This window comes from Balaenoptera musculus, chromosome 15 (assembly GCF_009873245.2).
Source record: "Balaenoptera musculus isolate JJ_BM4_2016_0621 chromosome 15, mBalMus1.pri.v3, whole genome shotgun sequence".
Lineage (NCBI taxonomy): Eukaryota > Metazoa > Chordata > Mammalia > Artiodactyla > Balaenopteridae > Balaenoptera > Balaenoptera musculus.
In genome coordinates this window covers 42,954,291-42,979,167 of record NC_045799.1, presented here as the reverse complement: position 1 = coordinate 42,979,167, position 24,877 = coordinate 42,954,291, and the positions used below count along the sequence as shown (strand labels likewise).

General features: G+C 47.0%; 1 protein-coding gene across 4 annotated transcripts in view; it reads left to right on the top strand.

The window, feature by feature from the left end:
• Positions 1 to 314: 314 nt before the first annotated feature.
• KIF16B (kinesin family member 16B) overlaps positions 315 to 24,877 on the top strand; it is a 289,942-nt gene continuing 265,379 nt past the window's right edge. For all 4 annotated transcript variants that reach the window (XM_036827060.1, XM_036827058.1, XM_036827059.1 and 1 more), the window contains exon 1: positions 315 to 437. In XM_036827060.1, coding sequence (XP_036682955.1) covers positions 391 to 437 — 47 coding nt within the window. In that variant the 5' untranslated portion in view covers positions 315 to 390. The remainder of the gene's footprint in view (positions 438 to 24,877) is intronic.

Genomic DNA, 24,877 nt, shown 5'->3' with positions numbered 1-24,877 from the left:
GTTGGGTTTTAAGCTTTCCTGAAATGACTCCGTCCCCGTTCCCAGGCCACTTGATCTGCCTTGATTTGTCGACCTCAGGCGGCGGCGCCCGGGCATCCTGTCCCCGCCCCTCCGTGCCCCAGGCCCCGCCCATGCAACCCGGCCCCACCCCTCCGCGCCTCCCGGGCGCCGCCAAAGCCCGGGGCGCGGATCACGCGGGCAGGAGCCGCTCTGGGCATGCTCAGTGGCAGGGCAGGTGGGGCCGCCGCGGGCCGCCGGGTCCGGCCGGGAGCGGAGGGGCGGGGGCAGAGGGGGAAGTGGGTGGGAGCCGCGGGCCAAGTCTCGAGAGTCGCCGGCAGCTGCGGGACGCTGGGCAAGTGGGAACCCGCGTGGTCCGGGCCGCGATGAGCAATGGCATCGGTCAAGGTGGCCGTGAGGGTCCGGCCCATGAATCGCAGGTGAGTAGGAGGGCGGGGCGCAGGCGGCGCCCTGACGCGTCCCCACCCGGAGGAAGTTGGTCTCCAACTCCCCTCCAAGGCCAGCCTGGACTTAAGTGTCAAGAGCCGGTCTCCGGCCCACTGGGCCCTGGTTGTGGCTTCTGGGGGCCTGGAGCACTTGAAGGTTTGCTGTTCCTTTCACACTGCCCTGGAGGGGCCCTGGCGGGTAGAGAGTTCACGAAGCCACGGAGGAGATTCCTGTTAACTCTTCCAGGTCCCATTAATTTGAAGAAGTTTGCTTCTTCCCTCTTTAAAAAGCATCAAGGGAACAGTTTCACGAGGGTGTAAATCCATGAGCGTGGTCATGGGGGCACCAGAGCTGTTAGGCGAAGTCCCCCCAGTTATGCCAACTCAGAAGTTCTCTATTATCAGTGTTACTTTTTTAAACTCTTAAGAAGAAGTGATTTCAATTCCCTGAACTTGAACCCTAACTTCTAATCAGTAGTTTAGCAGTTCTTAACTTCAGGTTAAAGAGTGGATGGGAAAACTTTAACAAACTTTTGTTTCCTGGAAAAAAAAATCAAGGACACTTAAGTACACGTGTTTGAAATATGCTGATGTTAACAGCGGGGGGGGGAGTTATAAACACATTTAGAATTTAATTTTGTATGTTTCTACAAAGTAATGCTTTTCAGAATGATTTGACTTTGCATTCACTGAGGAATAGTTTGCTTCCTTTTCGGTGACTACTTTTTAATCAGTTTACAAAGAGGCTTTACAAAAGTTAGCTTTTTAAATTGGTTTAAAGAACTTTAAAGAATGAAGTAGATCTGAATGGGATGTGTCCTTCCCAATTGATAGGAGCAGTTCACACAAGACCATTTGTTTTTATTGGCTTCTCAATCAAGTTGGACATTTGACTTACCATATGGCCTTTGCTATTTTCTTTGTATCGACTTTGGAGGTCGTTGTTTGTTCTGACAGCTGATTGAGGCATCAGAAGATCATAAAATCAAGAGATTGCCGGAACCTTCTTTGACTCATCTGAATCTGTTTTTGTATTGGCAGATAGGGAATCATTATTCTGGTTTATAACTATTGGAGACCAGTGCTTTTGTGATTTTTAAGTTATCTCTAAAACTTTTTAGGGAAGGAGTTTGAATTTTTTTGTAAGTCCTAAGAAAATATGTAGGTTTCTATGTATATTCAGTCCTACAAGACAAATGGACCCCAGAGTCATTTAGATGTTTTTGAAAGATTGTTCTTTGTTTTGGATTTACATGTATATCGAAGTTCCTTTCCTTCTTTGAAATAAAGAAGTTTTGGAGCGCATGCTACGAGATTGTATTGAGTAGCTTTAGAAAGCAATTATTAAGTGCCGCCTACCAAATGCATGGGCGTCGTGCTGGGTGCTGTCTGTGGGACAAGGTAAATGAGGTCTGCTGAGTGTCTCTCTGGTGAGGGAGGGACTACAGACTAGTGGGGACTCTCGTCAAACCCTGGGTGGGCTGGGAGGGACGCTACCAGTGCGTGCCTTGACAGTGTAGGCCTGAAGCCCAGGTATGTGGAGAGAAGGCAGGAAACATGTCCAAAAGCCACGTGCTTTGGGCAGGTAGATGGATGTGATGATGTCTGTGCTCTCAGCAGAGAACTGTTGTGGTGGCATCAGGATTAGGGCAAGAGGTAAGGAAGCAGTAGTCTGGCCATAGGTGGAGATGGGAAGGCTGGAAAGATCCACGGAGACAGTCTGCTGGCAGAATTGACAGGATTTGGCAGTTCATTGGGTGAGAAGGAGGGGAAAGGGGAAGAACACAGAGTCATTAACTGAGGTTTGATGCTCAAGGAGGTAGAAGAGGTTTGGGGAAGGTGGACGGTCAGGTGGGTGCATTCTCTCTTGGGTTTGAAAGTTATAGGAGGTGCAGTAAGTGTCAAGTACAAGGACAGCGTCTAGCACAGGCTGAGTGCTGCCCCAAGTGTCGACCCTGTTCACTATCCAAAGTGTGGGAAGGACATCCGTCTCTTTGCTGGTGTTCAGTAGTAGACTGTAAGAAACATGGGTCTCAGGTGATCTGAGGATTGACATTTGGAAATCTTTTGCACATGGATGACAGTTTAAGAATGTTACAGTGAGGAGGGAATTTCTCAGCAGGAGAAAATCTTATTTTTATGTATAAAGCACAGATACTCAGTAGATTTTAAAAAAAGAAAATGTTTACAGTGAGAAGAAAAGGGATTCAGGGATTGGACACTGGGATATGCTTCTCTTTAGGATTCCAGGGAGAAGATTGGCTTGCAGCTCATGGAGGAGAACCAGCACAGCAAATGGTCATGGCAGGAAAGGAGAAGGGTCTCCCGAAGGAGGTGGTGGTGGTTATTGTAAGATGTTGCCAAGATGGTGCTCTGAGGATGCCAGTAAGATGAGGTCCTTGGTCTTGGAGACAAGAACATTGGTAGCCTTCCAGAGAGCAGTTTCAAGGGGAGACAGTTATCTGGAAGTTGGGAGTGAAATAGAAAGACATATACAATTGGCCAACCAAAAGTACTTGGCCTAACTCATAAGGAAAGACTTCCAAGTTATAATGGCCGTAAGAAACCATTTTTCACTAGTGAGATTGGTGAATATTAGCTGAACATTGAGTGTTGGTGATGGAGTCATAAAGGGTCAAGACCTCTGAGACTTCCATGCTGGGAAATTTGACAGTAGCTGTCAAGATTAGAGGTTTATAAAACTCTTTGGTTGAGAAATTTCATTTCTAAGATTTTATTTTATGGATGATATTCCTACCGACGAAGATGTATGTGTAAGGATGTTTCTGCATCATCATTGGAACAACAACAACAAAATCATAAATGATCTAAATGTACAGTGTTGGAGGATTTGTTAAATTGTTGCCTATTCATTTGGTAGAATGCTATGTAGTACTTAAAAAAGAATGTGTCGATCTTAAAAGAGTTCCAAGATAGGGGATTAAGTGAGAAAAGCAAGATATCCACATACACACACACTACAGTAGAGCTGTGTGACTGTGTGTGTTAAAAAATATATACATAGAGGCACACACACGGCCATACCTGTCTAGAGTGATTCATAAGAAGCCCGACAGTGGTAACTCTGGGGAGGAGAGCTGATGAAGAGTCTGTCAGGTGAAGATAGATGGCTTCTTTTTTTTTTTTCTTTTACTGTTTGAGTTTTTACTTTGCTCATTGGTAGTGTCATAATTAATAATTGAAAACTTGTGTATGTAATTTTAAAAAGTTATCTAAAAAGTCACCGGCACTGGAGAAAGAATTTTCAGCTGGTTGTCTGGGAGGATTGAAGGAAGTTGTTAAAAATATTTTCCCCCAGTTTGATTGAGATGTAATTGACGCATAGCTCTGTGTAAGTGTCAAGTGTAGAGGAGAAGGACTTGACTTCTATATGTTGTGAAATGATTACCACAATAAGGTTAGTTAACATCCGTCATCTCATGTAGTTTTCCAAAAAAAAAAGGAAAAGAAAAAAATGTTTTTTCCCCCTGTGATGAGAACTCTTAGGATTTACTTTCTTAACAGCTTTCGAATATACTATCCAACGGTGTTAACTATAGTCATCATGTTGTACATGATGACTTATTTATTTCATAGCTGGAAGTTTGTACCTTTTGGCCCCCTTCATCCAATTCCCCCATTCCCTACCCCCTGCCTTGGGTAACCAGAAATCTGATTTCTTTTTCTAAGTTATTTTTTTGTTTATTTTGTTTTTTGTTGCTTCTTTTTTTTTAAGATTCAACATATAAGGGCGATCTGTACAGTATTTCTCATTCTCTGACTTCTTTCACTTAGCATAATACCCTCAAGATTCATCCTTGCTGTTGCAAATGGCAGGACTTCCTTTTTCATTGCTGAATAATATTCATATATTCACATATATATATATATATATATATACTTATATATGTCACGTCTTCTTTATCCATTCATCTGTCGATGGACAGTTAAGTTGTTTCCATGTCTTGGCTATTGTAAATAAGAGTACAGGCGCTGAAGGCAAAGAGGAAGCAACCAGCCCGAAGGAAAGGCCTGGAGTGATAGGGAGGTGAGGTTAGCCGTTGCAACCAGGCTGTTGAAGGATGGGGCAGCGTGGTGAGATACTGACTCTGAGCAAGGAGCCTGTGTGGTCCCCAGTCCTCCTTGCAAGAAACACCTAGTGCTTGATTAAGGGCAAGATGTGATGAATTTGTTTTTACTGCTGTCCAAGAGGAGGAAATTTCTCCCTCTACCTCTCTCTTGGGTTCTTGTGGCTAGACTAATAATAAAATTGACACAAGATTTAACAGGAGAAAAAGAAACAAATTTGTAAGGAATTGACAGAACAAAGAAACTTAGGTTTTGTGTGCCCAATTATTGAAGAGTCTAAACAGAGTTTGGGCTTGAGGTAGTAAATTAAAGAAATAACAAGGCTCCGAATTCCCTATTTTTGGCTGTAAGGGTGTCCTTCTACCTCCAGATGCAGGGAGTGTGCCCTTCACATGGGAGATTGATTTTCCTGCTTTCAGGGAAACAGAAAGGAGGGTGAGAGTGACCCTCTTGGATTGGCCGTTTCTTAAGAAACTTTAATTTAAAACAATATGCCATGGAGGTGCATTTTGGGGTGGCCCATCCTGAACCTCAACACTACCTTATGGCTTTTGGTTATGTGGCAGAAGTAGTAGTTTCAGATCTGAAAGAGCCATTACGTTCCATCAGGTAATAGCAGCTCGCTTTATTGAGAGTTTGCTCTGGGCCGGTGTTGCAAAACCTAGTTTAATCTTTACAATAATCTTAGCAGGTAGAGGCTATTATTATATGCCATTTTCCAGATTGAGAAAGATAGTTAGCTTGCCCAAAAGTCAGTTTCTTAGGACAGTCACAGCTATGCTTTTTAAAATGAGTAAAGTGTTAGCAGGAACTTAATTTGTTCATAACTTTCATGGGTAAAAGCTTAATATTTATGCATTGTCTCTACCTTTTTCTTTGTGATTTCTTCCACTAGTCTGATGCATAGTCTTTTCTTTTTCACTGGTTTCATTCTTACAATCTTACAAGATAGAATTTTTTTTTCCCTCCAAGAGACAGCAAAACAATAATTTCGGAGCTAATTTGTCCATTTCCTGTTGGTTTCAGTTGCTTGTTTTTTCCTGGAAACACTAGATAATTCTTTAGGGCAACCTATCCTGTCCCGTTGTTCTGCCAGTGTTAAGATGGTCAGGGTCTGAGGGCAGGCGGCCTGGGTTCCAGTTTTAGCTGTCTTTTATCAGCTGGGTAAATTTGAGCAAGAGACATAATTGTTCTAAGCCTCAATTTTTGCATCTGTAAAATGGTGATAATAATTACACATACCTTTTAAGGTCTTTTGTGAGACAAGGTCTTTTTCAAATACTTTTTACTGTGACTCACAATAAGAAACACATTTAAAATTGAAGCTCTGTAGATATGTAAAAGATTTATGAAGTGTTACGTGCAATTCACTAATTTTCTATTCTATCCTATTTTATTCTGTTCTGTTTCATTTTAAAAATTGCTATTTTTAGGTCCACTAAACTGACTTCAATATCATCTGATGAGTTGCAGCTGGCAGTGTGAAAAACATTGTTGTGAGGTTCAGAAGAGATCATGCATGGGGTCAAAGCTCTCCACACAGTCCCTGGCATATAGCAAGGGCTCTGTAAAAATTTTTTTTTTTTTTAATAAATTTATTTATTTTTGTTTTTGGCTGTGTTGGGTCTTCGTTGCTGTGTGCGGGCTTTCTCTAGCTGCGGCGAGCGGGGGCTACTTTTCGTTGCAGTGCATGGGCTTCTCATTGTGGTGGCTTCTCTTGTTGCGGAGCATGGGCTCTAGGTGCGCGGGCTTCAGTAGTTGTGGCACAGGCTTCAGTAGTTGTGGCTTCCGGGCTCTAGAGCGCAGGCTCAGTAGTTGTGGCTCACGGGCTTAGTTGCTCTGTGGCATGTGGGATCTTCCGGGACCAGGGATCGGACCCGTGTCCCCTGCATGGGCAGGCAGATTCTTAACCACTGTGCCACCAGGGAAGCCCCAAGATTGGGCTGTTGTTACTACTGTTACTTTTAGAATTTAATGATGGTACCTTTATTCAATAACACATATTTAAAAAATGTTTACCAAAAAGAAAAAATTTGCTGAGTGCTGGCAACAGACCAGATGTTAGCGTTGTAATGTGCTTTCTCATCTTATAAGGCAGGTCCGCCCCAGGCCTTCTATTTGTGAGGGTTCTCAGCTTCTCTTCCCGATTAGCCTCTCAGGTAGAATTTGGTGTCATGTCAATCAAGTTAAAAACAAAAGAAAAAAACGCCAGTGGTAGTTTGACTGGGGTTGATGTCTTTAGACTCTACTGAAGCTTTCCCATTTTAAGAGCTGGAGTGTTGGAGAAAATAGCTCAGTGGTAGCCTCTTGGGTCTGTGATGACGCCAGCCTCTCATGTTAAGGGTGGGAGGTGTCTGTCGAGATGGTACCATGCACCAGGCACCGTGCTCATTTCTCCACGTTGGCAACTTCCTTTCCCCCTCACACCAACTCACTGATGGAGGTCTTTTCACCCCCATTTTACAGACGGGAAACTGAGACCCCTCAGATAATAAAGTGCGGCTGAGCCAGCTCCACTTCCCTCCAGAGCCCTTTGCTTGGCGACTTGTCCCCGGGCTCGCTGATGACAGAAGCCCTCGGCCTCAGGGGATGGCTGGGCCGGTGGCAGAGGAGAGACACAGGCGCACCACACACACAAATAACACAGAATCTGTGAAGGGATTCTAGAAGCTGGAGGAAGAGGTCTCCGTGGCTTCCCAGGGTCCCTTGGATGAGAGGGTGGGGTTTGAATTGAGCCCCGAAGAAGGGGTGTAACCAGTCACCATTTAGAGAGCGTCTGTGAAGTGCTTGGCTGATGCCCTTTGGAAGTTAGCACAGTCGCTGCATTCTGCAGATGAGGAGCAAGGGCTCAGAGACCTGAGGTCACACAGCTGGGTCACTAGGTGTCACCTGAGGTCACACAGCTAGGTCACGGTGGAGTCTGGGTTGGAGCTGAAGTCTCTCTTACTCTCATTTCTTTCTTTTTTTTTTTTTTAAAGCTGAAATCTTGAGTGTTACATCTATATTATTATTTTTTTTTAAACTTTGGGTTTATTTATTTATGTATTTATGGCTGTGCTGGGTCTTCGTCTCTGCGCGAGGGCTTTCTCTAGTTGCGGCGAGCGGGGGCCACTCCTCATCGCGGTGCGCGGGCCTCTCACTGTCGCGGCCTCTCTCGTTGCGGAGCACAGGCTCCAGACGCGCAGGCTCAGTAGTTGTGGCTCACGGGCCTAGTTGCTCCGCGGCATGTGGGATCTTCCCAGACCAGGGCTCGAACCCGCGTCCCCTGCATTGGCAGGCAGATTCGCAACCCCTGCGCCGCCAGGGAAGCCCCCTCCTCTCATTTCTAAAGCCCCTCCATTGTACGGAAGACTCAGATAAGAGGAGGGTGGGGATGGCTGGCAGGTAGCACCGAGCACAGTTACCCGGGATCTTAGACTAACTGGAGCTTCGTGTAAGGATTAGTTGAGAGGTCGGTGGGCAGGGTGTTGTGAGGACATTTCTTTGTTAAGCTTGGGAGTTTGGGCTTTTATACTGCAGTCCCCGTGCTGGCTCTTGGCTGCATGCAGCTACTTAAATTAACTGTTAAATAAAATGTAAAATGTAGTTACTTAGTTGCACAAGTCACATTTCAAATGCTCAGTAGCTACACATTGAGCAAGGCAGATAGAGAGATCATGTCCATCCCCGTGGAAAGTTCTACTGGACAGTAAGCCTGAGCTGGGTTTGAATCCCGGCTCTGCACCTTCCTAGCTCTGGGTCTTGGCGCTTTACTCAGGTGTTCTGTGCTTCAGTTTCTTCACCTGTAAGACGGAGATCTTCACAGGGCCCCCCTTGTGGGGCTGAGATGATGATTGAATGAAGGTAACCCTTGCTAACGGTATTGGGCCCCAGAGTAAGGGCTCTATAAATATTGGCTACTATTATTAGGCACTGGGAGCTGCTGATGGCTTTTCAGAAATATAGCAGTGTAGAGAAATAATACCAGCACTCCAGCAACAGTGGACAGTTATTGACTGTTTCCCAAGGGCTGTGCTAAGTGCCTTTTATGCACTATTATCCCACTGACTTTCCTGCCATATTCTGGGGTGCAAGACCCTGAGACCTCAGATGTCCTTTTGAGTGGGCAGAGGCCAGTGCCGGCACACCATTCAGAGAACTGGAGTATGACCGGTAGGGATGGGATTCTGGACCAGGCTGGAGTTGTAAGTAACAGGAAAGGACGAGTCAAAGGATGAAACTTGCAAACAAAACCCTGAAAAAACCTTCACAGTATTTTCTGATTGTGAAAATAATGTATGCTTGTAAAAAACGTGTGCTGAAAAGTGTCCCAAAGAAATCAAATTGAAAATTGCTCATAATTCCACGGATCCGGAGATGACCCCTCCTAAAGTTTTGGTGCATTTAAATCCGGTCTTTTTTTCCTGTTTGTGTAGCAGCATAACGTATAACTATCTTATATCCTGTCTTTTACGTTTGCGAGAGACATTCTGAAGACCAATCAGTAGGACATAGAGAGGCAAAGAGTCAGATGACTGAGCGGCTTGGGGCCCTATTAAGTGGACGAATGACCTTTCCCAAGGTCAGGATGCGGGATGAGCCGGTTGGGGTGGAGGACCACGGTGGTCCGTTGAGTTGGCTTGGGATGCTGGTGGGGGATGCAGGCAGTAGGAACTTAGGTGAGTCATCCGCTCTGCAGATGCACATTTGGAGGTGGGTCACTTGAAGGTGATAGCGGCTGTGGTGGCAGTGAATGTTGTCTCTGAGGAGGACCATGGTAAAGAAAGAAGGGGTGGGATAGCAGAACTGCATGACCTGGGTTAAGACCGAGCTGTCAGTAGCTGGCCGAGTGACCTGGGCAGGTGGGTTTTGCTCCTGGGCTCAGTTTCTTCTTTTGTAAACAGGGATTCTCTGAGTGTGGTCCAGGGCCAGCTGGGACTCACTGAGCCTATTTTAGGGGGTTTACAAAGTCAGAACTGTTTTCACACCCATAGTAAGATATTTGCTGTTTTTGCTCTCATCTCTCACGAGGGTACTGTGGAGTTTTCCAGAAGCTACATGATGTGTGATGATGTCGTGAGTCTGTGCTGTGTGTTCTGTGTCAAACATTTCTCAGTCTTCATTTCTAATATGGTAACTATAAATGGGTATATCAACATTAATAAAAGCTCTTAGGCTCTTCAGTTATGTTTTAAGAGTTGTAAAAGGCTACTGAAGCCACAGCATGTGAGAGCCGCAGCTGTAAAATGATAGTGCATAAGTTGTTGAGGGGATTGGATGGAAGGGTGTATATAGAGAGAGTGTTCAGCAACCTTCCAGGCATGTAATATCCTTTCAACAAATCAGAGCTGCTATTATTTTTTATAATCACCTGTTACTAACAACTACACTTAAGCGGACAGGAGTGGAGGACCAGGCAATGGAGACAGGAAGGGAGAAAAGCAGGAGAGTGAATGTCCTGGTCATCAAGGGAGAGGAGAGGGGGTCACCAGCATCGGAGGCTGCAGGTCGAGGTCCGAGCCCAGCTGGCCGGGGAGGTGATTGGCTCCTGTCTCTGGAGGGAACTGTTTTAGTTGAGGGATGGGAGGGGATGCTAGCGGGGTTCGGGGTGGGAGGCTGGCGGTGGGGGCCTGGAGGTGGCACCTGTCGCTGCCCTTCCTGTTAATGGAGGGATTAAAGGAAGGAGAGAGCTCACCCCTGTTCACCTGTGCAGTTTGGCTCCTGTAATAAAATCTAATCTCCTTTACTGATTGTGTGAGGCGCTCAGACCCCAGCCCTCACCTGGGCATCGCAAACCTGGGCCTGGCAGAGAAGTGTGTGTGTGTGTGTGTGTGTGTGTGTGTGTGTGTGTGTGTGTGTGTGTGTGTGTGTGTGTGTGTGTGTGTGTATTTAAAGAAGAGGAAAAGAAAACAGGTAGGGAGTTAGGAGGTTGGAGAAAGAAGGCTACATGGGCAGGGGAGGGAAGTAGGGGTGGCTAGAGAGCGTGCAGTGGTTTCTGGGACCAGGAGGAGGGGGTAGCGTTTGGAGCATATGGAGGATTTTTCCTTTCTTTTAGGTGGACTTGACAAGTAACATGAAACAAGTGACTGATGTTTTTTTCATACACAAAATTATATGTGTATCAATGTGTATAATGCACTTACGTATGTGTGTATCAGAAGCTTGAAAAATGCTCTTCAGTGACTTAGAGTATTTAGTAAGTATAATTCGATATTAACTTCTGCTGCTTTATTTTATTCATGGCATTTGTGTGAGAGAGAGAGATGGAGTGTGTGTGTGTGTGTGTGTGTGTGTGTGTGTCAGAGGTTATTTAGAAATGTCCAGTTGTGCAGTACATAGATAGCACTTTGGTCTGAGCTGATTTAGCCTACACATTCTCATTTCATGATTAATTTCCTAAATTATTTCAATAGCTTTTTCTATTTTTGTGGGTCCTGGAATTGGGATGCAGTCTTGCTGAGGCCTGTTTTATGAGAGGAAATACATTACGGTTAGACTTACGGCCTGGGGGGAGATGTGACAGTGCCCCACCACGCCCAGCCCCTTCCCCAGGGCGGAGCCTCTGGCTAATTTCTGTGGCCTGGGCTGCCTTCTGTCCCACTGCAGTTACAGAGACCGGCGTTGAGAAATCCTTCACGGGAAGGTTGTCATTGTTCCCTTGGACTCGGCCCAGTGACTCACATCACGCATGACTGCCGGCGGGGCCTGGAGCTTTCCTTCACTCTCACCCACTCTGGGCTGAGCATGTGTGTTTCCTGCTCTGTCCATTTCCAAGTATATTCATTATTCATTGTTGCTGCCCAGTGGAGGGGAAATAACTGTTTCTGTGATCAGCAATCTACTCATAGACACTTGGAGCAAATATCAATGGGATGTGTAGAATTTAAAGTCAACTGAGAAAGTGCTTTCGCCGTAATGGTGTTGACAAGTAATTTTTGTCCTCAGTGACTATTTCTAGCCACTCACTCACTTATTAGGAATTCTGTTAAATCTTATGCCATCAGTATCTAATTTAATTCTTGACAACAATCCCACAGGTGTGAGTATTTTTAGCTCCATTTTATAGATGAAGAAACTGGGGATCAGAGAAAGATCAGGTCCCGGCTCAAATGTCACTTCTTCTGAGAAGCCTTTATCACATTGCATTGGTCTTCTGGCTTCACAGCATTTACCATTATTGAGTTTGTATGCGCGCGCGTGTGTGCACACGTGCGTGGGCATGTGTATGCATGTGAAAGGATTTTTGTTTTCTTGTTTACTGTCTCTCTGCTTCTTGCACATAAACTCCGTGAGAGCTGGTAACCTTGTTGGGTTTGTCCGTGGCTGTTTCCCTAGGCCCTAGAACTGTGCCTGGCAGAGATAGGTACTCAGAAGATATTTGTTGCATTAATAACTGTCACCTCCTCCCCAATCTTTCAGTATGTGGATGCTTATAAGGAATCCGGGATCCGAAGCCCAGCATCTGTGGGATGCCTCACATTGGTGCCGTGAGCAGAAGGGAATTTTGATGATCCTCCTGTGGAGGTAGAAGAGCGCTAAGGAAGAGCCTGGGTAAAGGACAGCTTCAGGCTTTCCCTGTGTATTAAGTTAATTATACACAAATTACACATCAAATACGTGTTACGTTTATCTCTTAAGATTAGAGAATTGGAGGTTAAACACTATGTTTCAATGATATTTATTTTATGGGACAGAACACTCTTGTTCCTTTAGAAAAGGATTTTTTTTTCTTTTAACTTGAAATAATTATACAGTAAAGTTCCCATATATGCTTCATGCAGCTTCCCCTAACACCAGTATCTTACGTAACCACAGTGCAGTTGTCAGGACCAAGGCATCAGCGTGGTGCAGCCCTGGTAACTGGACGTGGTTTTCCTGAGAACGTCCTTCTTCTGTCCCAGGAGCCGGTGCAGGATCCCACATTGCATATAGTTGCCATGCCTCCTTAATCTCTTCTGGTCAGTGACACTTTCTAAGTCTCAGAAGAGTGCCAGTCAGTTATTTTGTAGAATGTCCCTCAGTTTGGGTTTCTCCCACGGTTTGTCATGATTAAACTGAAGTTATGCAGTTTTGGCAAGAAAGCCACGTAAGTGTCCTTCATTTCCTGTCATGGGGGGGTCATGATGCCAGTATGTCTTGTTGCTGGTGATGTCGACCTCAGTCCCTTGGTCAAGGTGGTGTCTGCTGGGTTTCTCCACTGTGTTGTTATATGTTTTCCTCTTTGTAATGAATACGTATCTGAGGGAAATACTTTGCAGGAAAAGTTTTTGACTTCAGTTTGCAACAGTATTTTTTTTTTGCCCGTGGGAACACACTTCAGATTTTCTAATAAAAGTTATTGTGAATATAAGATTCATTTAAAACATTTTTTTCCCCCTCTGACTTAGTGAAAAAGGATTAATCATGTTTAAAGTGAAGGACATTTGTACTTCGGAAGGTTGATGACGATCGTACAGGACTATGCATTTAAAACGTCTGCAGTAAGACCTTTATCAGCCCAATGTATGCTGATGTTCCTACTCTACTATTTCATTAAAAAAAAAAAAAGATGATCATTATCCGCTAAACTGAATTTATGATCGGCAGTTTGAAAACACTAGTGTAGTGAGCAGAACTTGGTAAAATGTGATTTTTCTACATGAGGGAACATTGAAATTAGGATGCTGTTAGAAAGTCAGTCCTCTTTCCTCTTGGAAGCTGGGGGTGGAGGGTGGGGCTTATGATCCCAAGAGGATAAATGAAGCTTAGAATGAGAATTTTCAACTTCAGGGAGTCTAGGATTCTGAGTCCATCATGGGATACCCACTCTCAGGAGCTTGCTTTCTTAAGCTCTTGTGACTTCATGGTCTCGTGGTCTCTTGCTTGAGTGCACCTACTGATTCTTATTTTCAGGATTTATTAAACAGAGTCTAAGCTATCACAGTGACTCAGCTTGGGGCACAGGTAAATCACTTTGTGAGTTCCCTCTAAGTGGGACTTCAAGTTCCCCGGGGAGCTTTCCAGAAAAACGGATTCAAGGTGATGGAGACTAGCTCAGAAGTGAAACAAGTTGCAGAGATAAAGCTTTTAAAAATATTGGGTTTTGGTCTGTTGGCTTTCTTTTCGTAAAGTTAGTGTTTTTAGAGGAGCTATCTCTGCTTGATCAGATAGAAGGGCAACTAGCTGTGAGAAAAATGTCAGGAGTCCTGGGCTGGTGCTCATATATGATGATCCAATTGAGATGTTATTCTTCTTTTTAAAAAAATTTTCATTTTGAAATATGTACAAAAAGTTGCAGAAATAGTGTAGAGTTCTTGTGTATCTTTCACCTTATACAGCTGTAGTATAATTAAACACCAGGCGAATAACATTGATACAGTATTATCCACTGATCTGATTCATCCAGATTTCCCAAGTTGCCCGATAGTGTCTTTTTCTCTGGTCCAAGATTCAGTCCAAGATCACACAAGGCATTTAGTTGTCTTGTAAAATATCTCCTTTTTAATTTAGCTTTTCTTGTTCTTAGGGTCAACTTTGACTATACTGATATATTAAGGATGAGAATAGGTAACTGCCCCGCCCACCACCCCAGTACCTCTGTCCACTAAAAGGATTGAGGAATGTTGCCTCCTGGTGTCCTTGGTTGTTTGAGCTGTTAACACCTCGGTTGGATTAATTGTTCCACATGTCAATGAAAAGGACAGGTGGGGACCTTTAATCCTTGATGGGGCTTTTCCCCAAGAGAACCTTATTTCCAGTGGTAACTTAGCCTGTACTTTCTACTAACAAACAGCTTTCAGATTTTCTGTTCTTTCTGATGAGTAATAAGTGAATTAAAGGACCAGTGGAAGGAATTTATTCTTTCTTTCCTGGAACATAAGTGCTCTGAAACTGATTTGATCGTCTCTAATTTGATCTTGGCTGGAATTCCTCTCTCTTTTGATTTTAAAAAGTCAGAGGATTTTGTGGTTGTTTCTGCTTTTACCGTCTTTTCCCCTCTTCCTTTTATTCTACTCTGACTTTTGAGAGACAGCTATTGATAATCAGTCCTGGATAAATCTGATTTATTTTCTCTACCATCTTTCTTTAGCCTTTGGACCGTGCTTGTAGTTATTGATTTGCCATTTCTTATTCATTCATACCCTCATTCAGCAGACGGTAAGTGCTCTCTGTGTAAGAGAAACTGCTTTTTTGTGTGTGTGAGCTTTTCCTTGGAGGGATACCTTTGGACTGTGGCTGGATTAAATTAGCAAAACAGAGCTTTCACTGCCCCATAATCCCAAACTTTCACACAGTGCTCAGTGAAGGTGCGAGAAAGGCATGGGTGTTGAAGGGTAGGTAAATCAGATGGTCCCAGGGTTGCGTCCTGGCATTGCCACGAACTGCCTACATGGTTTTCTAAAGGATACTTTAGTCTTCTGATCTCTTCTTTCCTCATCTGTATAATGGGGACAATATTACCTTATTTGTAAGGTTATTTTAATGGCTTAAGGAATTAATGGCTGTGAAGCGCTTGCACAGAGTAGGCACAATCAGTGGTAACTTATAATTTTGGGTTGTACCTCTTCGGATTTCCCATGAATATTGTGACGATGGAGCAGAATCTTACATAACTCAGCAATGAGTGGACTTTGTCCACTCGTCACCAAGTATTAGGTTCTCTGTGTAGATAATAAAGTACAGTATGTGTTTGGAGAAAGGAAAATCAACGTGAGCTCAAGTCTACAGGTAGACATTATGGCAGAAATGGAGCTTTGAGGTCTGCCTAGGCTTCGCATGGTGAAGAGCAGGTGTTTTCCTGGTGACCTTGGCATCTGTCTGGCCATTGAACTTTTACTGGGCTTTTTTCTTTGATCAGAGATGAACAAGGGCATGATCCCTGCTTTCCAGTAGCTCATGATCTAGTGGGAGCGATAGCCACAAAGAGAATGTCCCCTGTTCTGTGGGTGACGATGGGTGTTCAGGGCACGGTGGTGTGTGGGTGTAGAGGTGTTGAGTGGAGCCCCTTCTCAGGGCTGGGAGGAGTATCCTGGAGGATTCTATGACTGAGGGCAGGACTCGGTACAGTGAGTTGGCCAGGCAGACAAGGCGGGCAATGGCATTTTAAGCAGAAAGTGTCCAGAGGCCCTAAACTGTGGAGTGAGATTGGTGAGCTGCAGTGTTGAGACACTGCTGAAATTTCAGCCGGCTGGTGAGCACAGGGGCGGAGAGGTGGGAGGTCCAGATTCTGGAGGTTGTGCTGTCTAGACGTTATTATTGTTTCTTCCTTTCCACTGCTCTAAAATGATTTAACTTACAGCTGATTCTGTAGATAAAGGGAACCATTTTACAAATGGGTGCGACATGATGAGATTTGTGTGTTAGAAAGCCAGGGAGTGAGACTGACAGCTGCCAGGCTGATCTGGGGGGCCATCAGGTGTGACTGAACGTAGAGGGGTGGGAACTAGTGCATTGCAGTTGGAGTGGACCCACTTTCCCGCCCACCTGCTCTGCCACCAGCCATCCACCCATCCATCCATCCACCCATCCACCTATCCATCCTTCCACCCATCCATCCACCCCCACCCCCCACCCCCCACCCCATCTACCCACTCACTCATCTCCTTACCCAGCCATCCACCTACCACCCAGCCAACCAGCTGGGGAATCTGTTTCTTTCCCTTCTTAACCAGGAAAGAGTGAACTGACCCCTGGGTACCTCTTTTTCCCATCCTTTGTCCATACCAGACTACAGAGTAGACATCAGTCTATTGATAGAGGTTTCATCTCCACATCATTGATTGATTGATTAATTCATAAAGTATTTAAACTCTGCTGGGTGTATGCCAGGCCTTGTGCTAGACCAGCAGTTCTCAAAGTTTTGGGGATCCCTTAAAAATTGTTGAGAACCCCAGAGACCTTTTGTCTTTGTGGGTTATATCGATATCTTTACCACATTAGAAATTAAAACAGACTTTTTTTTTAGAACAGAAGAATACACAAGTACACAGTCCCTCAGCCATCAGAATGACCCGTCGTCACACACCTTGTAGCCTCTGGAAAACTTCACTGGGCAGTCGTGAGTGAGAGTGAAAAGGCAAATAATAATGTTCTGGTGCCATTATGAAAATAGTTTTGATCTTGCAGAGCCCCCCAAACCATGAAAAGCCGCTGGGCTGCGTATTGGGGATACGATGGGCCACCAGCCTGGCACAGACTTTGCCTCTGTGGGACCAGGTCCTGTGGTGCATGTGGAAGCCCGTGTTGGGGTCTCACTGAGACTTGGGGTGTTGGGGGAAGGCCCTCGGAGGGAGAGACGGCTCAGTTGGGCCTGCAGTGGGCATTGGCCGTGGAGGACAGATGTAGCGGGTGGAGGGAACAGCATGTGGAGGGAACAGCATGTGGAGGGAACAGCACGTGGAGGCTCAGAGGCCTCACGGGAGGGCCGAGAGCAGTTCCTTGTGGCTGTATGTCAGTGTTGCATTTGCTAGAACGAGACCAGCAGTTTGCTTTCTCTGTGTGGCTTCAGCGTGATGTGATTTTATCCACTCATTTAACCTCAGAGGCAGACACAGCTGTTCTCAAGTCCCTTCCCTGTGTGACTTGTGGGAAGCCCGGGGCCAGGTCTCTGCACTCCTGTTGGAGAGCCTCCTATTTCAGATGCTGAACCGGGTTTGTCAAGCTTTGAAAATGCCAACAGCGGAGCCACGGAACGTGAGGGGCTCAGAGGCAGCATCGAGGTGTGCAGCAGAGTGGAGGCCAAATGAAAAAGCTTGATTCATCATCAAAGAACAGGAAGGCGACACTTGAGAGCTGAGGGTTCGAGTGAAACAGAAGCAGAACTGCTCCCTGATGTCATCCCGTTATCAGTGAGACTCCTTAGGAAGGGCTGGCTTTCGCCCCCTCCTCCCCTCTGCCTTTGAAATGACGTCCAGACTAGAGGTGTAGGTCTTGGCCAGGTGCAACTTGAGACCTCCTTCGCCCTGTGTGGCTGTCGTAGGAGGGGCCTGCTTTTATTGTGCGTGGACTCCCTGCTCAGCCAGCCACAGAGATGAGGCCAGACCTGTTTTGCTCTCTGTCTCTGTTTTATTGCAAAAAGCCTGGGGGGTATCAGAGGGCTTTCTTACCTCAGGCCCTTCTGGCTTGATGATGAAGTGATTGCTCTTGTTTCTGCCTGTGAATTGTGGTAGAGTATTCAATTTCAAGGCATCTGGGATCAATTCTCGAATTAAGAACGTGCGAATGCTACACTCGCATTGCAGCTCCAGGGAAGGGCAGCTTCATTCTTCCAAAGGTGTCTTGAGTTCACGCAGGGGTGAAGATACTGTCAAGGAGTCGTGAGAATTAGGGAGGGTGCAGCCCCCACTGAAAAGACAGAAGGAAATGAGAGAGAAAGCCCCTCGCTGGTGGTTTCTTTTATAAATCCTCAGTACCTGAACAAATCAAACCTTATTTGCTCCTGGCTGAGTGAAATCATATGTTGTTAAAAGTCAGCTTGATTAGTTTCGAGGCCTCTGCCAGCACTTCCATGGCTCTGTCCCCTGTCCAGGCACCATGGGTTGGGGGAGGTAATGAAATCCAGCAGGAAGTGCATGAGGTTTGAGAAACCACGATCAGATCCTTTAAATGTGCCGCCAGTTCGTAATTTATAAAGAGGATTTTGCTGTTAGAGGCACAGTCCCTTCTGTGAAGTCTCTGGGTTTCCTGGGGAGGGGAAGGAGGTGGGGGGCTGAGGGTGTCTCGGCTCCCAGATCTGGGGAGCCAGGCGAGGAGCGGGCTGGTGGGACCCTGCGGGGAGCAGGCCCTGCTCTCCTGTGGATGCTTCCAGAGAAGTCGGAAACCCCGATTTGTATGTAAAACCTTCTGATTTTAAAAATACAATGAATTAAAGATGTTTTATTTATTTTTATAATTTTTTATGAAGTATAGTTGATTTACAATGTTGTGTTAGTTTCAGGTGTACAGCAAAGGGTTTCAGTTATATATATAGATACATATTCTTTTTCAGATTCTTTCCATTATAGGTTATTACACGATATCAAATATAGTTCCCTGCGCTGTACAGTAAGTCCCTGTTGTTTACCTACTTTATGTATGGTAGTGTGTGTCTGTTAATCCCAGACTCCTAATTTATCCCTCGCCCGATAGGTGTTTTAGAACACAGCGTGTACCAGTCCTCACCCTGGGATGCCATTGTAAAACTTCTGGTTTAGAATGGAGGTTTAAAAATCTTCCTCCTTTCCTCGTTTTGTTTAAGACTGTTGTTCACTTTACACATTTCCCCTTCCCACCTGCCTGCAGTGTCAGCGTTGTCCGTTTTTGTTTTGGGGAGGTGTCATCTTTGAGTGTCCTTCGCTCGTCCCACTGTTGTGCCACAAGCATCTGTGAATTTCACTGAGTGCTTAGAGATGCTGGTCCTCTCCTGGTTGCCACGTAGATCAGGAAAGAGGGGACGTGGGGGCGGGCGCCCCTGGGAGATGTGGCTCGGCAGGGAGCTTCTGTGGGCTCTGCCGGGGGCACTGAGTAAGGACAGCGTCTGTCCGCCACGGACGTGGGGTCTGCCCTCTGAACCTGGCACCCCCTCGGAGGCAGGTTTGGGGATGGGTGGACAGGCCTAGTGGTCCTCAGAGGGTTGGTGGGTTACAGATCCAGAACCTCAGCCCGGCTCTTCGGACCCGAACCTCAGCTGCAGCTCTGAGCACGCTGCCTGCCCGCGCAGGGGGGCGTTTTCTCCTTTGCCTGAGGTTTTGGTGGCCTGCTTGGTCTGTTTCCCTCTCTCTCACCTGGTTTCTCGCAGGTCCAGGTCATGGTTTGTTTTCCTTTTCAGGCTTTGGTGGTGATATCTGAGTATGGGTGAGCCCCAGCTTGTACCTCTGAAACATTCAGCAGGAGGTTGGGACATGGGCCTCCGTTTCAAGCTGAGGCTTACCACCCCGGAGAGGCAGATTTAATGAGTATGGGGTGCAGCTGGGCATCAGCGGCTCTAAAGCCCCTGGAGAGTCCTGGGGCGGGAGGCCTTGCCTGGGAGGTGATTCACTACATGTGCTCCAGGGACCGGACGCCCCCGGTAAGGTCAGCCTGCTCTTCTGTTGATGCCCTGATGTTTTGCAGGTGGAACTTTCTGGCGCCCTGCCTCCTCTCTCCCAGTATAAAAATGTGGGTGTTGTTGAGGTAATGATTGGGCCTCTTTTCTGGGCTGACTTTGTTTCACTTACGACGCCAACTGAAGCCGGGTCTCCTTGGTCTGGCCTCCCTGCCACTCACCCCACCCCCAAGCTGGCTTTGCTTTTACAGCCTGTTTGCTCTCACCCATGGCGGGTGATCGTGGGCTGTTGAAGGGCAAGAACTGTGATCATATATCTCTGCAACCCCAGAGAGCCTCGTAAAGGGGAGACGTGTGTGTTTGTCCATTGACCTAGTCCTGCCTCTGGCCGCTCTTGCTCCCATTAATTTAATATATGAATGAGCATTGCACGCTTGCTAAGGGGGGCAGGGAGGGAGCTGCTGGCCACGGTGCGGGAAGGACAGTGTGTGTCACGTCTTCAGGTCAGACAGTCAGTGTGGATTAAGTCAGAATAACTAGACATAATTCACAGGTATTTAAAAATAAGTGAAAGAATTTTGGTGTTTCCGATATTCTTGTCTTTTTTATGAACTGTGGCCTCTGGGTTGTGTTGATGAAGATAAGCATTTTATAAACAAAATTTATGAAGATCAGCTATATGGTGGTTCCTCATTTTTGTGAGATCTGGCTAGAAAATTTGGCAAAATATATTTTCTGGATTTCCTCCATTTCCACCTATTTTGGGAAAGGATTGCAAAGGTTTTGTTAAAATGAATCGTCCCACCAGAATGTAAGTTCCCAGAGGGCAGGAGAGGCACAGTGAACGTTTGTTGAATAAATGGATGGATCTTGGATTTGTGGTAGAAATGAAAGAGCACATTGGTGGTCTGCTGGTGCCTGGCCTTGTGGGGCCTGCTTTCCTCTGTCACATCTTCCAGCAAAAAATTATATGTGAGGGAAGCTCAGTACTTTTACAGGTGAGGAGGAAACAAAGGCTCAGCAAAGTTAAATGAAGTGTGGAAGTCACAGAGCTACTAAGAACCAGGATTTGCACCCAGCTCCCTGAAGCCTAATGCTCCCCCCACAGTGATTAACCCACTCTGCTGGGCAATGCCAGATGTAGGGCTTGGTGGAAATGCTACTCGAGACCAAGATTGCATCTTATTCCACTCTGACCCCAAGTGAAGTCTTCTAGAGAAAAAGTCCTGCAATTTAGTATTTCATAGCACACCTTTCTATCTGGTATACTTAGCTGGCGATGTTGTAAAAGGAATCAGTCTTCTCTTTACAGGCCAGCTATTGTATTTTTTTTTTTGTTTTTCAAAAGCTGCCACTGAGAACATTTTTCTAAAATAGAGATAAATCTGGGAGGAGCATTGTAGTGATGGTGTGGGTAAAGAGCAGAGAGAACTTTGTATTTCATGGGGCTGCAGCACTAAACTAGGATGTCTTTGGGCATTCAATAGTTGATTTAATGTCTGAACACAGGAAAACAAAAAGAAGTATTAATAGATGTTCTTATGTCCTCAATATTCTATTACACCACCTCTTTTAAATTTCCACTTTTTGTTTATGAATGTGTTGCTTGTGTGTTTGGAGAAGCACATTGAAGAAGTTTGGCCACATGCACATCCTGTTTTTCCTCTTTCCTGTGACTCAAAAGAGACAGAAGGTCCCTGTGCCTTGGTCTTGGAGTCAGAGTCACAGCTGTGGGTCTGCGGGGAGAGTGAGCTTCGTGTCTGCCTTTGGAGTTAACATCTGCCAAGTGCACCGGTATTTATGGGGCAAAACTCATCTGCATTTAAAAATTGAGAACGTGTAGTAAACTTGGAAGCATTTCCTTCACTTTAGTGCTTGAGTTTAAGAAGACTGTCTTGTTTTCAGTTCATGTGTTTCATTCTTTCATTTGCTTACTCATTCATTCGTTCATTCATCTAAGTGCTTGCTGTACATAAAGACAGTCTACATACTGTGGGATGTATCAAAAGCAGGGCATTATCTCTGCCTTCAGGAAGCATCTAGACTGGTGGGGAAGACACAATGTAGTGGCCCAGCAGTAAACGGGTAGACAGTGGAAACTGCTGTGGCGAGTGATGGGCTATCGCACCTCAGGTGTGGTGTGTTGTGGGCTGTCACGCAGCAGATGTGGTGAGTGATGGGCCATCACACAGAAGATAGTGGCTGGGGCTTGTTCTGGGAAGGCCTCCTGGAGGAGGAGACATCTATAAGCGTTTTGAAGGATAAGTGAGAAAAGTACCTTCCAGGCAGAGGGACCAGCGGGGGGATCTTTGTGTGTCCTGGCAGAAGGGCTAGTTTGGAATGTGGCAGGGAGCTTGGGTGACACGTGCGTGTGGAGCTGAGGCTGGATGGGCTTCTTGCGCTCCCCCGTCCGGCACCTGGTGCAGTTGGTGACTTGCACCTGTTTAGACTAATCTTCCCGTGAACCCCTTAAACGTGCTGACCTAGCCCACTGGGATCCCGTGCTCCTACCTTCAGGAGGATGCAGCTGAAATCAGGTTAGGGGTGCTAGTGTGCCCTCGGCGGTTCTCTGTGGCTTAATTCCTCCAATTTTTCCCAGCGCTGACTATAGGAGCAACTTTGAGCCTGTCACTTAACCTCCAGGGCCTCGGTTTCTCTCTGGCTGAGACCAGGTGGTGGGGTCTCCCGAGCCCACTTCTTGTCACCGCCATTTCCCTGAGCCTCCTCTCGCCTCTCACGCCTTCAGCGTCGGGGCCCCAGGTGCTCCCCCTGCAGCGTGTCCAAAATTCCCTGTGTAAGTGTCATTGTCATCTTCAGTCTCAAGCAAAATTTAGTCCTTCATGGTTTGGGGCTTGAGTTTTGTAATGTATGAAATTCTTGAGCTATCTACCAGCTTTTCCTGACTGGGACCAGGGTTCCATGACAGAATTAAGTGCAATGCCCGGAGTAAGGCATCCATTATATGCCATGAATTAACTTTGCTCCTGTGCTTCTAGAATGCTACTAGTTATGTGCCTTCTTTAGGGGAATTGGGAAAACAGTTACTCGGTGTATGCATATATTATTTTTCCTTCCCTTCCCTTCTTTCTTTTTTACTGCAAATTGAATCAGAGGTTTTCATGCTCTTTTGCTACCTGCTCTCTCTCTCCGCACGTAACGGTGTTTCTCCGTGCTTTGGTGTTGTAGACTTCAGAAGAGAGGCCCCAGCTGGACCCAGCAGAAGGCAGAGCCCTGCTCTGGATTTTTGTTCTGGAACTGGGGATTCAGAGGAAGGGACGAGACCACTGAGCAAAGCACATCTCAGAAGGAGCCGAAAGGCAGTTAGGCTTCCACACTCTTTAGAATCCCAGCTTCCCAGAGTCGAGGAGGGCATCACCGGGCAACGAGGGTAGCAGCTCCCAAACCGGCGTGGTCATCAGTGTCTCCTAGGCGGTTAAATACAGATGCCTGGTGCCCATCCTGGAGATTCTCTTTTGGGAGGTCTGGGTTGGGCGCTTCAGATTATTCTGTTGCTCGGCAGGGCTTGGGAACCCAGATCTGGCCATGTTGTCTTTTGGATGCGTCTCTGCTCTCATCCCTGGTCCAGCATCTCCCATGTGGCCTGTATTAGCCTCCTCACTGGTCTCCTTGCCCTACTCTCCCCCCTCCAGAGTCTGAGCAGCAGCTGGAGGGATCATTTAAAAATATAGAAGCATTTTGCCACCCCCGTGCACACAACCTCCCGTGTCTGTGGCTTCCTGTCGCATCTCAGTTCCTGCGAGGCCTGGCATCGTTTGGCCGCTGCCCCCTTTCTGACCTTGTCTTGCTTCCCCGCCCTCTCTCCTGCAGGCCCGCTGGCCTTCTTGCTCTTCCCCCAGGCCTCTGGCTGGTTCCCGCCCCGGGGCCTCTGCACCTGCTGTGCCCTTCCCAGATCTTTGCCTCGCTCCAGTCGGCCCTTGGCTCACACGACACCCCCTTGGAGAGAGGTCTTCTCCGACTGCTTGCCCCCCCCGCCTCTGCCCCCAGTCCTAGCCCATGACACCCTTTCATTTCTTCCCAGCACCTACCAGTATCTAAAATGGTATTGTATTTATTTTTTTCTAACCCCCTCACTAAAATGAAGACTCCAGACAATACTCTGTCTGTGTTGTTTACTACTTTATCCCTGTGCAGAGAGAGTGCTGTTTGGCGTTTGAAGGTCTCACTAATATTCGTGGACTGAAGGAATACATAAATCTCCCCCTCCGGCGTCCTGGTTAGGGATCAGTCGGCCTCGGGCTAAACCTCCTCGGTGATGATTCTGCACATCTCAGGGCAGCTCAGTTTGTATTGAGACACTTCTGATTGTTGGGCTGTCCTTGCTTCAGCGGAAAACTGAAAGCAGGTGTCTGCCTTCTTTCTGGCCTGGAAGCCCCAGCTCCTCGCTCTCTGCTGGGGAGTTGGGGTGGTTGAAGCGGCTGCTCGTCAGCACCCTCTGCAGCATCGATTTAAGGGGACTTGGGGTGGTGGACCCCGTGCTTGATACCCAGAGCATCCTTTGCTGAAGGGCTTCTTGCCCGGCCTCTGGAGTGCTGTCTGCGCGGCCTTCAGCGTCAGCCCCTCGGGGGCCCTAGCCCCTTTCCCAGGCAGCCTGTGGTCCTGGTCCCTGACTGCACAATGCGGGGGTGTGAAGGGGCCACCGTAGCTCCAGAACAGTCTGTGGGGTCAGCCAGGGCTGCCCCTGGATCTGGTCACAGCTCGCTGCTCCCTCTGCCCTGTCCTGCTGCCCTCTCCTCCTTTCCCAGGGCCTGACCCTAAGGGCCCACCCTAATGAACACCCTGCATGCCACGCTGCCCCCGATCGTCTGTTCCTCCGGGATCCCAGCCCGGAACAGTTGCCTGTTTGCCTAATTTTGTAGGTTCATTACACCCTCTGGAGGCCAGGGAAGATCATAAAAAGGCACAGCCTGATGGCTCCGTCCCGCGGTGGCAGGGGTCAGCGGAGGCCTTCCCTTGGCCCGAGATGCTCCCGGCATCTGAGGCTGTGACGGCACTGCTGCCCTTGGCTCGGCTGCGGAGCAGCCCCCGGGGAGTGCAGGAGGGCTGCGCGGACTCCTGGCCGGGAGGTAGGTCATGGTGCTGCTGACCTCCAGCTGACCACTGTGTGGCGAGGTGTTGTTCCGAGATGCAGTCAGGGTGACGGCCTGGAAAAGCCGCTCCTGGATTTCTTGCAGGAGAAAAACCCTTGGGTTTTTCTCAGAAGTCGAGCTGATGCTTTTGTGATTTTTATGGACAGCAGCTAGGTCAGCAAGATCTTTGAGTGTTTAGGACCGGCCAGAAAGGCTAAGGAGTAGCCCGGGGAGAGAGGGTTGCATGCAGGAGAGTGGCCCGCCCTGAGTTTGATTTC